The sequence below is a fragment of the Lepus europaeus genome, chromosome 14 (genome assembly GCF_033115175.1).
Source record: "Lepus europaeus isolate LE1 chromosome 14, mLepTim1.pri, whole genome shotgun sequence".
Lineage (NCBI taxonomy): Eukaryota > Metazoa > Chordata > Mammalia > Lagomorpha > Leporidae > Lepus > Lepus europaeus.
In genome coordinates this window covers 18,000,070-18,015,303 of record NC_084840.1, presented here as the reverse complement: position 1 = coordinate 18,015,303, position 15,234 = coordinate 18,000,070, and the positions used below count along the sequence as shown (strand labels likewise).

At 43.0% G+C, this 15,234-nt stretch overlaps 1 protein-coding gene across 9 annotated transcripts in view; it reads right to left on the bottom strand.

Moving 5' to 3' along the window:
* Positions 1-15,234, bottom strand: part of PPP1R12B (protein phosphatase 1 regulatory subunit 12B) — a 218,667-nt gene that overhangs the window by 131,098 nt on the left and 72,335 nt on the right. For 7 of the 9 annotated variants that reach the window (XM_062211596.1, XM_062211597.1, XM_062211598.1 and 4 more), the window contains exons 9-12: positions 8,445-8,557; positions 5,104-5,307; positions 3,297-3,379; positions 1,771-1,896 (exon numbers count right to left, since the gene is read on the bottom strand). In XM_062211596.1, the coding sequence (XP_062067580.1) occupies positions 1,771-1,896; positions 3,297-3,379; positions 5,104-5,307; positions 8,445-8,557 (526 nt within the window). Of the gene's footprint in view, positions 1-1,225; positions 1,267-1,770; positions 1,897-3,296; positions 3,380-5,103; positions 5,308-8,444; positions 8,558-15,234 lie in introns of those variants that run through there. The other 2 variants (XM_062211603.1, XM_062211604.1) reach the window with 2 other exon arrangements.

The following is a 15,234-nucleotide window of genomic DNA, read 5'->3' as shown; positions in this document are numbered from 1 at the left end:
AGGTGGTAAAAGCCAATTTTTCCTTTGTAAGAAATATCTCAATTGCAGCAAAAAAAAAAAAATCTGGAGTTAGAATTTTTTAAAATACTTATTGATTATAATGCCTTTTTTGAAAAAGAAGTGTGTTCCCGGGGCACATGAGAGGAACTCCAGCCTCTCATAAAGAGAAGAGATGAACTAGAAAATGCAAAGTATACCCAAGTTTCGCATAGCTAAGAAAGATATTTTCCCCACACTTTCTTTTAAAAATGGGAATGGTAAGATTTTTTTTTTCCTCTTGAAAAGATCATAAGACAGGAGTTTAACAGAATCAAAACATGCTTTAGAGTTTGAGAAGAGCTTTGGAAACTCAAAGTATGAAGCAAAGTTGTAGAATGTTCCTCCAAAAGTTTTCACATAATTAGGCATTGTCCCCACTCTAAACACAGACAGCCCTTCCCCCCTCCGTTCATTGTCACTTTGCCAAACTACACCTATTAAACCAATGCCACTCCACCTATTTGCTGATGATTTGGATGATGAAAATCAGCAACCTCACCACAAAATAACACCACAAAATAATTCCATGTCTGGAAAGTCAATGGCAGTTTTCTCTGTTTTTTAAACCTAGAATATTATATTACAAAAACAATTTATTGATTTTGTAGGTAGACCAAGGCCTCAGCTTTTCAGACAAATAGATAATTGCTTTATAAAGCCAAAACCAGCTGGCTTACATAACAGTCAGACCATGGAACTTGTATATTTTGAACATGCAGCCCTCTCTTACAGAATGGATCTACAGAACTCAAGAAAACTTTGGAGTAACAGTGGCTGTTTGTTTCATAGCTTTCTATTTCCCATCTTCCAATATTAACTAGTTAATAAGAATCTTCCTGTCAAATAGAAATCGGTTTTGACCCCAAATAGCTAACCTGCTCATAAAGTCTATTGCCAAAGCCTGTTTCTAAGCTAACCAATCATCTAGAAAATTGAACAATGAAAGTTATGATGTGAAGAGGCAGTTGGAGCGGTTAAGTGGAAGTGAAGAAAAAAATTCAAAATAAGCAGTGAAAAACAGAATCTTCCACATCAGCAGCAAAGTTCAAATTAAAATATTAACTAAGGATATTTTGTTGCTTAATGGCTCTGGCAGAGGTGCTTTGCGTGCTGGCTAGTATGTGGCAAAGAAAATAACTGCAGAAAAGGGAAGATAGTCGAGAAGAGAGGAAGGAAACCCATGTACCTTCTCTGCACCAAACTTGCGAGTTTCACATCTTGATGGATCTGAGGGCCATTAAAGTCATAAAAAAAAAACAACTCAAGTCCCTAAGTGAAACTTCTGTAATGTAACAGAAAACTGTCCCCATGTCCCACCCTTCACCACCCTACAGTGCCCCTCCTTCTTCCCCCCAAAAATATAACTCGAGATAAGAACTGCTCTAGCTTTAGAAAAAGAAAAGGCAGCCACTGGACAAGGGTGAGTTAAATTCAGTCTTGCCCAGAGATTATGAGAAGTCACTTCTGATTGGCGATTTTAACAGGACTGAGAGAATGGAATAAAAAGTCAGGTGTGTGGTGAGAATTTAGAATTAGCTTACTTTAATTCAGTTATCAAGAAAATAAGTTAATGTTAAGTTAGTCAAGATGTTAATCCCAAGAAATCTAAAAGTAATTCATTTTTGATTCATTTCTGTGGTGCTAATTGGATATAAAAAGGCATGCAGTTATGACCCCCATTCCCATGGCCAGAGTGGAGGAAATCCATTGCCCACCCCGTGAGCCTGGTACCTTTTCAAGTAGGGTGACACATAGGTCGAAGGGGCAGCTGTCTGTGGGGTGTCATTTCCCTTCGCCTCATCCCTCCACAGCTGCCGGGTATAGGAGCCACTCCGCACTAGGTTAACAGCCGATTCTCTGTAGAGGCATAAGAGAAAGCAGTTTCTGTCCATGATACAATGCAGACAGGGAGGGAAGAGCCTGGTAGGTACACTTAATATGGCTAAAGAACTAGACACATTCTTCAAGTAATTATCTGTTTTACGTGGCTGTTTTCTGTACAGAGGGAGAGTTCAGAATTACTGTGTGCTTTCTCTTATAAATTTCAAAGTCAACCAATTTCAAAAGGTACCAATTTCATCATGTGAAATGCTTCTAAGCCTTGTAGTCCCTGGCAGGAGGCTGCGGGGAAGTGGCTGGTGGCTAAGATGAAGCCTGTCCCCAGGGAAAGAGGACTTCTGAAGGAGAAAGGAAGGACTTGCTGAGATCCTCTTTGGCATTCATAAATGAAAGCCTCCAGGAAGGGGAAGTAGCAGGGTTTGCGACACACAACTGGGCTCAGCAAAAGCTGTGTGTCCCCACACTAGGTGAGGTTCTCCAGAGCGGTCCTTCTCCAACTTCAATGTGTATTTGAAGGGAATCTGAGGGAATTTGATAAAGATACGGATTCTAATTCACCAGTTCTGGGCTGGAAGCTGAGAGTCAGAGTTCTGTTCTCTCCTGCACCCCAGAGACGCTACTGCTGACTGAAGAACCCCATTTAGTGAAGACAGGTTCTAGGCCAAGCTCTGTCCTGAGTTGCAGCAATAGTTCAAAATCCTAAATTCATTTCAACTTCTTCGTAAATAAATCATATTTTTAAGAAAACAGCTATCATTTAGGGCTGGAGTTGTGGTACAGTATCCCATATGGGCACCGGTTCAATTGATTTCTATTCCACTTCTGATCCAGCTCCCTGCTACTGGCCTGGGAAAAGTAGAAGATGGCCCAAGTGCTTGGGTCCCTGCAACCTGCAAGACAGATCCAGATGAAGCTCCTGGCTGCTGGCTACAAGCTGGCTTAGCCCTGGCCATTGTGGCCATCTGAGGGGTGAACTAGCAGAGGGAAGGTCTTTCTCTGCCTCTCTCTCTGTAACTCTGCTTTTCAAATAAACAAATAAATCTTTAAAAGAAAAACACTATCACTTTAACTTCCGTATCCATTTGATGAGAAACACTTTAAATTTTATCTACTTACAAATCAGAAGTTGAGTGGCTGAATTCAATGATAGTATTTATTATGTGGTAGGCACTAGGGGCCTTTGAAAAACTAGATAGACACAGACCCTCTGTTTGCAGAGCCTGCTGGTGAACTACACCTAATCCACACTCAGCATGGTCAAGGGAGACTTCCTAAAGAGAGTAACATCTAAGCTGAAGTTACAATTTGAAGGGGAAGCAAAGTAAGCAGAAGCAACCAACAACTCATAGTATGCAGAGGACATTCACAGATCACCAGGCCAGGCAAAGAGGACCACTTCCGGCCTGCACTGAGGTTACCTGTTCTCCTTTTCTTCAGCGTCACTTGTGCTGTTGAGTCTCCGGGGCACTAGGGAACTGAAATAGCCTCTGTTTTCTCTCTCCTGTAAAATAACAACAAGCATAAAGCCCAAGGAAGATACCGTGTTGACACAGCGTAAACACATTTTGGGTAGGAAAGCAGAACTTAATATACCTATATAATCTTATCTCTGCACTCATCATTAATCCCACTTTCAACAATATTACAGAAGGTTAGCATCCAAAAGTTTATTCCTAACTTTCTTCCATTAAAACCCAGCCTGTAGGGAAACAGTTCTGATGGGAAAAGTCAGGATGATCAAAGAAAGAAAACAGCAGCACACATCACACAAAGCACCAGCTTTGCCTTTAGTCCCCAGCAAACCTTCCTGGAGAGGCAGCTTCCTGACAACACCCTCGGCAAATTCGAGTGTGGTAGAGCTAATCCACCTATGACCTCTCACCCCTTTAGCAGTCTCCACAACGCAAGGCAGAGCCGAGGACTGTGACTATAGGAAAGCCAGACCTCAGAGGAGAGTACTAAGGGAGCCCTGGAAAATCTAGAACCAAATGTGAAGAAAACAAAAATTTACTCATCTTCTATGAATACACAGATGAACTAGTTGTGATGTTAGTCTGCTCGTAATCTACAAATGAAAAAAATCACGGTTTTTTTCCCCCCCTGGGTGCTAACTTGTCTGAGCTTTATTTGAATTCAAAGCCCAGTTTAGAGAATTTTGTTTCTAACATTAAAAGAGTAAGTTTCAGGGGCCAGTGCTGTGGTGCAGGTTTAAAGCCACAATCTACAGCACCAGCATCATGTATGGGCACAATGGGTTAAAGCCATGGTCTACAGGGGTTTGAGTCCTGGCCGCTCCATTTCCAATCCAGCTCCCTGCTATGGCCTGGGAAAGCAGTAGAAGATGGCCCAAGTTCTTGGGCTCCTGTACAAACATGGGAGACCTCAAGGAAGCTCCTGGCTGCTGGCTTTGGATCAGCCCAGCTCTGGCCGTTGCAGCCTATTTGGGGAGTGAACCAGCACATGGAAGATCTCTCTTTCTCTCTCTCTCTCTTTCTTTCTCTCCTTCTCTCTCTCTGTAACTCTGCCTTTCAAATGAATAAATAAATCTTAAAAAAAAAAAAAAAAAAAAAGGAAGTATCTGGGGCCAGCGCTGTGGCACAGAGGCTTAAGTCATAGCCTATAGCACTGGCATTCCACACAGGTGCTGGGTCGAGTCCCGAATGCTCCATTTCCAATCCACCTCCCTGCAAATATGCCTGCGAAAGCTGCAGAGAATGGCCCAAGTTCTTGGGCCTTCGCATCTGTGTGGGAGACCTGGCTCCTAGTTTCAGCCTGGCCCAACCCTGGCTGTTGCAGCCATTTGGGGAGTAAACCAGGGGACAAAAGATCTCTCTGTCTCTCCTCTCCCTCTGCAACTGTGCCTTTCAAATAAATAAATCTTTTTTTGTTTTAAGAGTAAGTTTCTGGTATTGGTTCAGAAGAACATTTTAGGCCATATTCAAATTTTTGTGTTTCTGATCCACTGTTTTGCTCTAGGTGGCTAAGAAGAATAAACACACAGTAAGCCAATAGAAAAAAGCCCCCCCCCCCCAATGCTTTTTTGCCAAGTAAATAAAAGCAAACAAACAGCTACTTGGCTAAACTGTCACTATGCCTGCTCCCTTTAAAGGCTTTGTACTTCCAGAATCAACTAATAGCCTAGAAAACACTTCATTTGTTCCCAAGATGGAATTTTCACGGAAGAAAACTGTCTTGAAATTCCCCCATATCCTGCCCAAACCACACCTTTTCTTTATTGTCGAGCAGAGCGGAAATCCGAGGGCTTGACGAGGAGCGGTAGATGGAGGAGCCGCGGTCCCGCAGAGCCTCCCTGGAGTTGGCCGCCTCGCTCAGCATGTTGTGGCTGCCAGTCTTCCTGAGTCCCAGTCTCCACGACGAAGGGGACTCATCTTTGGGCTCTTCTGACTTATTGAAGAAGCTGGAGGAGTGCTGTGAGGGAAGAGGCAAAGCGAAGGGATGAAAAGGAAAGGTCCTGGCTATTCTTTTCCAGACTGATGGGCTTTTCCACACCTAACGAGTTTTGGGGAGGCAACACAAAACTGTAGAAGAACACAGGGCAGCTTTCTGCCAACGTTCCCTTCCCCACCGGGCAGATGCTAGTAACCTCTCAAGGCAATAGTCTCAGATTCTTAACACACTGCTAGCTGACAGAGCTGCCCTGGGAAATTAAATGCCATTTGCTCTCCTTATGCAAGTAACACTAACCCAGAGCACCAGGAGACAGAGTTCTGGTATGACATCTTCTCTTGACTCACATATCACTGAAAACGAGACATTTCACTTCTCTAGGTCTCAACATGCACATCTATAAAATGGTAATAATGAGCTTAATTCTCCTGGAGATAAAGTTTACTTTGATGCATGAAAACCTTGAAATCAATGCATATAAAAGGTCTTCAAAAAATTCATGAAAAATGCATATTATGGGGTTGGCATTGTGGTGCAGTGGATCCACCTGCTGCCTGCAACACCAGCATCCTAGAAGCTACTCCACTTCCATTCCAGGTATCCACTAATGCACCTGGGAAAGCAGAAGACAGCCCAAGTACTTGGGCCCCTGCCACCCATGTGGGAAATCTGCATAGCGTTCCAACCTCCTGGCTTTGGCCACTGCAGCCATTTGAGGAGTGAACTAGTAGATGAAACACCTCTATGTGTGTGTGTGTGTGTGTGTTTCCCCTTCTCTCTCTGTAACTCTGCCTTTCAAATAAATAAATCTTTAAAAAAAAAAAAAAGAAAGAAAAAATACATGAGAAAAAATATACTATCAAAATTTTTGTGCAAAAATAAGCTTGTGTTTTAATTCCATTTTCCATGAACTTTTTGAAGTATACATATATATCTAGACTAGAATAAACATGATGAGTTAATGTATAAATATATTTTAAGGTACTGGGTGTAAAAAGTTAATAACAGTAGGCCGGCGCCATGGCTTAACAGGCTAATCCTCTGCCTTGCGGCGCCGGCACACCAGGTTCTAGTCCTGGTTGGGGCGCCGGATTCTATCCTGGTTGCCCCTCTTGCAGGCCAGCTCTCTGCTATGGCCCGGGAAGGCAGTGGAGGATGGTCCAAGTGCTTGGGCCCTGCACCCGCATGGGAGACCAGGAGAAGCACCTGGCTCCTGGCTTTGGATCAGCGAGATGTGCCGACCGCAGCGGCCATTGGAGGGTGAACCATCGGCAAAAAAGGAAGACATTTCTCTCTGTCTCTCTCTCTCACTATCCACTCTGCCTGTCAAAAAAAAAAAAATAACAATAATAATAACAGTAAAAATACTAGAGGTAACTCTACTCAAATTCTGACTGTTGACTTAAAGAAGATAATTTATTTGAGATAGGCCAGCAGTTCCATGTGTTATATTTTTTCACTGACCAGCAAAATCAAGACCAAAAAAATTCAAACAACTGCCACCTTTTATATTTTGTCATCTTCTCATAAAAGAAAAAACCATCACCATCACTACATTAAAAAAAGAACAATAAACACAAAAGAAAGCTTATATTATAGTTAATTATTGCAGTTTGTTGCAAACTAGGGAAATATAATAGACTACCGTCAACCCAAGGACCATTTTGAAGTATGACTGGTTGTTAACACCAGCCAGCAGTCCCTTCCTGAGCCTGGGGAACTCTGAAAGGACGCTTCAGTCCTTCTCCCCGTGTCAAGCCGTTTTCTCTGCCCGGGATGGTGAAAATGCGATAAAAGTTAAGCCCTTCGTCTCCAGCTCAGTCTTCTTTCTTCCATCTGCCATCTTAATATACTCACAACTCCTTTCAGCTCTGGAGGCTCAATCAGCTTTCTGTAAGTTACTCTCATTCTAAGGTAAAAAATGCCTGTCCCAGAATTATTTTAGCAAACTATAATAAGCACATGTGTGTGCTTGTATTTTTTTGACTTAATGTTTTTATTTTTTAAAAATAAAGATTAGTTTCACATAGAAGCAGTGGCAATCTATGAGCTCCACCTAAATGACTGGAGCATGAGTGAGGACTGCATACTATGTAAACCTCTCGAATGGTGCCCAGTGATAGCTCTAGGAACAAATAAGTAGCCCGGGCTTTGTTCCCTCATTTCCACAAGGATTCCATATGCCATCTTTCCAATTTACTAGGCGCTAAGAAGATCAATAACTTGACAACTATAAAACCACAGAGCTTTTTCCACAGCTTCATTTCAAAGAACTCAGATCAATTTTTAACCTGAAAGCTAAATGTGTCCTTTGCAGAGCAGCCATCGCCCAGCTCTGCCTCACTGAGTGGACACCTAGAGACTCTGAGGGGCTGCACAGAATACAGGAGGAACCGCCTCTGCTATTCAATACTTCCTACCTCCGCCATCTACCCATCATAAGGTATGAAGATTTTACTTATGAAATTTAGCTTTTGAAGTAAAAAAAGGAGAACAGTGATCAAAACAATTAATTCAGGGAATGAGATGACTCCCCAGTCCAGTCCAAACTTTACATACAGCTAACTTCAGATAATGAAGAAAACAGGCAAATGACAAAATTTCTTTGGTCCCAGACTATGTATATATGTGTTATCTTAAAATAGTATAGTCAAATTTGTTTGATTATGGTTTTATAGGAATTTTTTGGATAATGTAATTAGACTGAATGTCTGGACCCTATAAATTCATATGTTGAGGTCCCAACCCCAAATGTAATTATATTTGGAGGCAAGGCCTATAAGGAGATGATGAGGGTTAAATGAGGTCATAAATGTAGGACCCTAATCTCACAGGACTAGTGCCCTTATAAGAAGAGCTCTCTCTGTCCACTACATTAAGAGGTAGCAAGAAGGTAGCTAGCTTCAAGTTGGGAAGAGAGCCCTTACCAGGAAGTAAAAAACCACTGGTACCTTGGTCTGAGACATCCCAGCCTCCAGAACTATGGGAAATAACTTTCTGTTTACGTCTCCTGGTCTGAGGTAATTTATCATGGGAGAAGACTAACACAGGCAAGAATGTACATTGTTTTGCAAGAGAGTATTTTTAAGGTCTTTCTAAATGTTGTGTTATTGCAGTAGGGTGAAATATAACAGCCAAAGTAATTCCACAGTACTCACTCTCCTAGTAGAAGAGGCAGAGAAGGCATTCTGAGCTGGCGCTGGTATCTGCTCCATGATACTACTCTTGCTCTCAGAGTTGGAATGGCTGACAATGGCTTCTGGCTTTTTATCTGTTATTTAAGACAAGAGAAGCAACAAGTGCAAGTATGAAATCTTATCTCTGTGTGCATATGAGCTTTTCTGCTAATAGAAAGGGGCTGCCCATGTTCCAAACATGTTATTAGGGCTATGTGATGTCTGGCTCAAACTAAGATGAAATCTCAAGCAATTATTGATGGAAGAAAACAAACTCAATGGTATGCTCATTTTGGTAGGTTCCAACTTCAATTTCCAGATAAAAATTCTCTCCAAATTAGTAGTTATATATAAAAAATCATCAGTAACTACATAGGAATCTACTCTTTATTTTTTGGAGGGTGGGCTGGAAAGACCAGAAAATGATTGACCTTGCTTTCTGGGTAACTCCACTGAAGGGCTGGCATTGTGGTGCAGTGGTTACGCGGCCATCTGTGAAACCTGCATCCCATCTGAGCTCTTGTTTCAGTCCTGGCTACTCCACTTCCAATCCAGCTCCCTGCTAATGTGCCTGGCAAGCAGTAAAAGATGGCTCAAGTACCTGGGCCTACCTCCCATGTAGGAGACCTGGATGGACTTCCAGGCTCCTGGCTTTGGTGAGGCCCAGCTGGGGCTACTGTGGCCATCTGGGGAGTGAACCAGAGAATGGAAGATCTCTCTCTCTCTCTTTCTATAACTCTGCTTTCAAATAAATAAATAAATCTATAAAGAGAGAGAAAGAAATGCTGATAGTAACAAGATATATACATATATAATTTAGGTGTTAAAACTGGTTGATTCAGATCAACAATTGCTATGGAGTTCAGAGAAGAGGAAAATCCTGAGAGAGGAAACAATAAGGGAAAACTGTAATATTAGTCAGAGTCCACCACAGAAATCAAACCATGGAAGAAACTGGAAGATAATACTGATTGGCAGGTGGAAGAGAAATAAAAGACATAAATAATGGTTCAGAACTCAAAATGTGGGGCCAGCTCTGTGGCACAGTGGATTAATGCCCTGGCCTGAAGCACCGGCATCCCATATGGGTGCTGGTTCGAGACCTGGCTGCTCCACTTCCAATCCAGCTCTCTGCTATGGCCTGGGAAAGCAGTGGAAGATGGCCCAAGTCATTGGGCTCCTGCACCCATGTGAGAGACCTGGAAGAAGCTCCTAGCTCCTGGCTTCGGATAGGCGCAGCTCCGGCTGTTGCGGCCATTTGGGGAGTGAACCAGCAGATGGAAGACCTCTCTCTCTGTCTCTGCCTCTCCTCTCTCTGTGTAACTCTGACTTTCAAATAAATAAATAAATCTTTAAAGAAAAAAAGAAATCAAAATATACACATCTGTTAGTGAAGTGGCAGGCCCAATGTAAATAATAGGTATTCTCGGGTTTACATTAAAAAATAAAGATAAAAAGGATTAGAGAGGATGTTACATGTTAAGCTACAGAACTTTAGTAGCTACACTCACATTAACATAAACAGGAGTGGTCCATCTCAGTATTTTCACCAGGCAGAAACCTTGTCTGTTCTATTCACTGCTCTGTATTAAATTACTAGCACAGTGCCTGCACCTAGTGGGCATGGTTCTGGTCTGTGTAATCCATCCATGAATTCTGTGACTTTTTTTAAAAAAGATTTATTTATTTATTTGAAAGTTGGAGTTACACAAAGAGAGAAAGAGAGGCAGAGAGAGAGAGTTCTTCCATTGCTGGTTCACTCTCCAGATGGCCACAATGGCCAGAGCTGCACCAATCCGGAGCCAGGAGCCAGGAATCTCTTCCAAGTCTCCCACATTGGGCCATCTTCTACTGCTTTCCCAGGCCACAGCAGAGAGCTGAATTGGAAGTGAAGCAGCCAGGACTTGAACCGATGCCCATATGGAATGCCAGCACTGTAGGCGGCGTCTTTACCCACTAGGCCTTCTGTGACATTTTTAAACCACATCCTAACTGTGTAATACTTGGAAGTTATCATATTTGAACCTCTATTTTCTCACTGGTTAATCGAGGATTTTAATTCTTACCTCATGATAATTATTTTAAAGATATAATAGTATTTTTTAAATTGTGCAGCTCAATGACTGGCGATAGTTAAGTATCTTGTGTTATTATTAATGTTACCAGTTACTTTCATTGTTATTGTGAATATCAAGTCATTCTTTAAATACTATCCGAATACTATCCTGGCTTCGGATATCCGAATATCTCTACCCCCAAGAAATCCACCTTACTAGCCAAATGAGACAAACAGGTTACAGTAATAGCTCCCAGTGAACCATGTGTCCTTGAATTTGGCCGGCGCCATGGCTCAATAGGCTAATCCTCCGCCTTGCGGCGCCAGCACACCGGGTTCTAGTCCGGGTCGGGGCGCTGGATTCTGTCCCAGTTGCCCCTCTTGCAGGCCAGCTCTCTGCTGTGGCCTGGGAGTGCAGTGGAGGATGGCCCAAGTGCTTGGGCCCTGCACCCCATGGGAGACCAGGAAGAAGCACCTGGCTCTTGCCTTCGGATCAGCGCGGTGCGCTGGCTGCAGTGCGCCAGCCGTGGCGGCCATTGGAGGGTGAACCAACGGCAAAGGAAGACGATCTTTCTCTCTGTCTCTCTCTCACTGTCCACTCTGCCTGTCAAAAAAAAAAAAAAAAAAAAAACACTCTTGGGTAGCACTTTCTTATACTGACTGTGGGGTGGATCCTATAATGTGCTATAGGCACTGAGATATTAGCAAATGTGACACAGGCAGAAGCTTGGACAGTGCTTGTGTATTGAGCCTTGGCCTCTCTGATTGCTCTTGGAATTCAGCTGCCCTTGAAGATACAGAAACAAGCCAGCCTAATGATAAAAGACACATGGTCCACTTGCCCTAAAACCTCCTGGCCAACCAACACAAAGGATCAGACCTCCCTCGTTGACTTATTAACATATCACAAAGATATGACTGAGCCCAGCAATACTACTGGAGGAAACAAGCCATCCAGCCAAGCCCTTGCCAAATTGCCAACCCAGAGAAAGGACTTCTAAGTTCTTGTAAGACACTAAGTTTTTGGATGGTTTGTTAAATGGCAATATATAACTGATATACCAAATGTTTAAGTTGTTTAAGTCAAATAAATAAAAGAATAAAAATAAAATCCAGGCCGGCGCCATGGCTTAACAGGCTAATCCTCCACCTTGCGGCACCGGCACACCGGGTTCTAGTCCCGGTTGGGGAGCCGGATTCTATCCCAGTTGCCCCTCTTCCAGGCCAGCTCTCTGCTATGGCCCAGGAAGGCAGTGGAGGATGGCCCAAGTGCTTGGGCCCTGCACCCGCCTGGGAGACCAGGAGAAGCACCTGGCTCCTGGCTTTGGATCAGCGAGATGCGCCGACCGCAGCGGCCATTGGAGGGTGAACCAACGGCAAAAAGGAAGACCTTTCTCTCTGTCTCTCTCTCTCTCACTATCCACTCTGCCTGTCAAATAAAATAAAATAAAATCCAAATCAAATTGTTTATGGACACCTCAAAATAAAATTAAAACATTTATCGGTAAGACACATGACAACTGTGTATCTGTGCATCCTTAAAAATAGGATAAATACTCTCACAGAAATTTGTTTCATATACACATATATAACAGGCAACTTTTAGAAAAGGTTAAAGGAAATCTTTGTGCTTTTGCAACATATATTTACCAAGCACCTACCACACAGAAGTCCTGTGCCTGGCACTATGGTAAGACAGAAAGATGAATGACACACATAATATAATCAAACACTTCTGAAGCTTGCCATGGAGGAACAGAAGACATGATAAAAAGGAGAAATCACTTGAGTACTAAACAGTATAAGTAATATAAAGGAAGTTCAAACAAACACTAGGGTACTTGAAAAAGCTCATGGAAAATGAGTTTTATGGAACGACTATGCAAGGAGTTAAAAAATACTCTGTATAAAAATAAACTTACCTTTTAATTGCATTTTTCCATGAACTTTTTGAAGTACCCTCATAGCTACAGGAGTCAGAGGAGAGAAAAAAAGACTTTCTATATATACCATAAGGCTTCATAAAGGAAACTGATCTGAGCTGGGTTCTGAAACATGAGTACAATTTCAGCTGGTGGAAAACTACAGAGTCGAGGAAGCATCTGGAACCATCTGCCTTCTGCCTACCCCAGGTTCCTGAAACTGCTCTCTAGGATTAGATCCCAACTGCTCTCCTTTCTCACCACTCCCGCGGCTTCTCTGATGCAGACCACATATCCTGGTTTTTCTCAGTCTTTCTGATGACATTTGCATTTCCTCTTTCACTGATTCCACTTCACTTCCTAAACCTAGTGTGACTGAGATTTTTTTTCTGTGCCTTTTTTCTAGACAATCTCTCCCTTGGGATCTCATCCTTTTCTACAGTTTTACCTTTCACTTCTTAGGCTGATAATTTCCAGGATCCCTGCTATTCTGAGAAGTCCCAGATCAAGGTCAGGATCTCAGGCAGGCCACTTTCTAACTGTGAAATCTGATTTACCTAATCTCATACAGTCAATTGCCCATTCTAGAAAGTGGTAAAAATAACATTCCACAGTTTGGCAACAAGGGTTAAGTAAACACATTAAGTACACTGCAAAGTAAAAAAACACTATGCAAATGTAAAGTTTTGTTATAATTCCCTGAGCTAGATATAATCTCTCTGACTAGTGGATACCACTGGCTGCATTTGTATCACTCATGGGACTTGCATTTCATTCATGTATATGCTTTCACACTACCCTACTGGACATATTCAGCAAAAAACATTCAATAACGGTGATTGCCTGTCATGTGCAAAGCAGTGAGCTGAGACCTAGGGGTACAATGTTAAACACAGAGTTTCCAGCCAAAACAGTGAGTGTGACAGAGAAATAATAGTACAAAGTACCAGAGGGACATAGGAGGGGAACCCTTAAGCAATGGCAAAAGAGTGAAAATGTCCACTCCTGGCCAGCGCCGTGGCTTAACAGGCTAATCCTCCGCCTTGCGGCGCCGGCACACCGGGTTCTAGTCCTGGTCGGGGCACCGGATTCTATCCCGGTTGCCCCTCTTCCAGGCCAGCTCTCTGCTATGGCCCGGGAAGGCAGTGGAGGATGGTCCAAGTGCTTGGGCCCTGCACCCGCATGGGAGACCAGGAGAAGCACCTGGCTCCTGGCTTTGGATCAGCGAGATGCGCCGGCCGCAGCGGCCATTGGAGGGTGAACCAACGGCAAAAAGGAAGACCTTTCTCTCTGTCTCTCTCTCTCACTATCTACTCTGCCTGTAAAAAAAAAAAAAAAAAAAAAAATCCACTCCTTTTCAGCTTCCCAGACCAGAAAAACCTAAAGAAAGACTTTTTCAATCTACTAGGTCCTACAGCTTCTAGCAAATCACTTGACAAGCACGTTATAGTCTGAAATGAACTCTAAGCACAAATAAACGGTCAGGGGCAGGAAAGCCAGGATGTTTGAGGAAATCAAGCAACCCAGTGTGGTGCGAGCATGCCCTTATCTGTGTACAGCACTGAAAAGGTTAGCTGGAATTAGATTATGAAAGCCCCGTAGGTCAGGCCGTGGTGTTTGGGATCCACTCTGTAGACAGAGACGGAGAGAGGAAGGGGGAGAGGTTTCTGAACACAGGCACAGCACGATCAGAAAGGCGCAAGGTAGAGATGGGCTGCAGGGAGCAAAGATCTGGAGGCAGGGGTCCAAAGCATCGGCAGTAGTTCAGGCAGCCACCTCCCATTTTTCTAATGTCTTAATAGCTAACGAAAGTTATCCAGCATAGAGCAAGCCCACGTATTAATTCCAGATAATACTTGAAACCTAGAACCTATATTCAATAAACAGTACAAATATAACAAAGATAGACATATATAAGTTGACACAGATATTATCCTTGTATTCCCACAGGGTTATGGCTGATTAATAACAGAAATTCAAGTCTCAGGATCCTCTCTGAAACTGCTGCCCTCGCTGGTGCCTGTCTCCTCTAGAGAACTGAGGGTTCTCACTCCTCTGGGGACAGCGAATCTGAGTTTGAGACATGTCATGTCAGTGAAGCCAGACCTCATGAGGAGCCTGGGCCAGACAACACAGCGAGTTAAAGACCTTCATTATGGGTAGGCCAGCTACGCCTGAGTTCAGAGGCAAATGCAGCCTCCATTACACACTTGATGTGTGACCCTTTCCCCTCTAACTTGGTCTTCTACTTGAAAACATTTCAACTTACTATGCAGTCAAATCTGGAGGGATAATCTGCCAGTGAATGTAGGACATATGTACTATAACACCGTCCTTTATCATTAACTTCCAACGATGTATGAGAGCTATTCTGTTGGCCCATGACTCTATCCAATATAACCTAGTACCTCTTTTCTCAGTGGTTGCCCAACTATAACTCAAAACTGATGGGATACAGCTTATTGGTCTGACCACCTTACTCACTGTTGGGGTTCCTGTATGAGTACTGTCAGATAATAAACATAAGAAGCTCCATATGATATATATTATCAATAAGAATCATAAAGGTAAATATAACTTTGCATCTTCCTCAATTCTCTACTCAGGAATGGAAGGAACTTTACATAATGAGAAAAAAAGAAAAAGATTTAAGGACTCTGTTCAGAGAATCAGACAAATCTCAGCACTGTTGATTAAAAGTATTTGACCAGAGCCGCTGCTGTGGCACAGCAGGTTAAAGCCCCAGCCTGTAGCCCCGGCAACCCATATGGGTGCCAACTGACTCCCAGCTGCT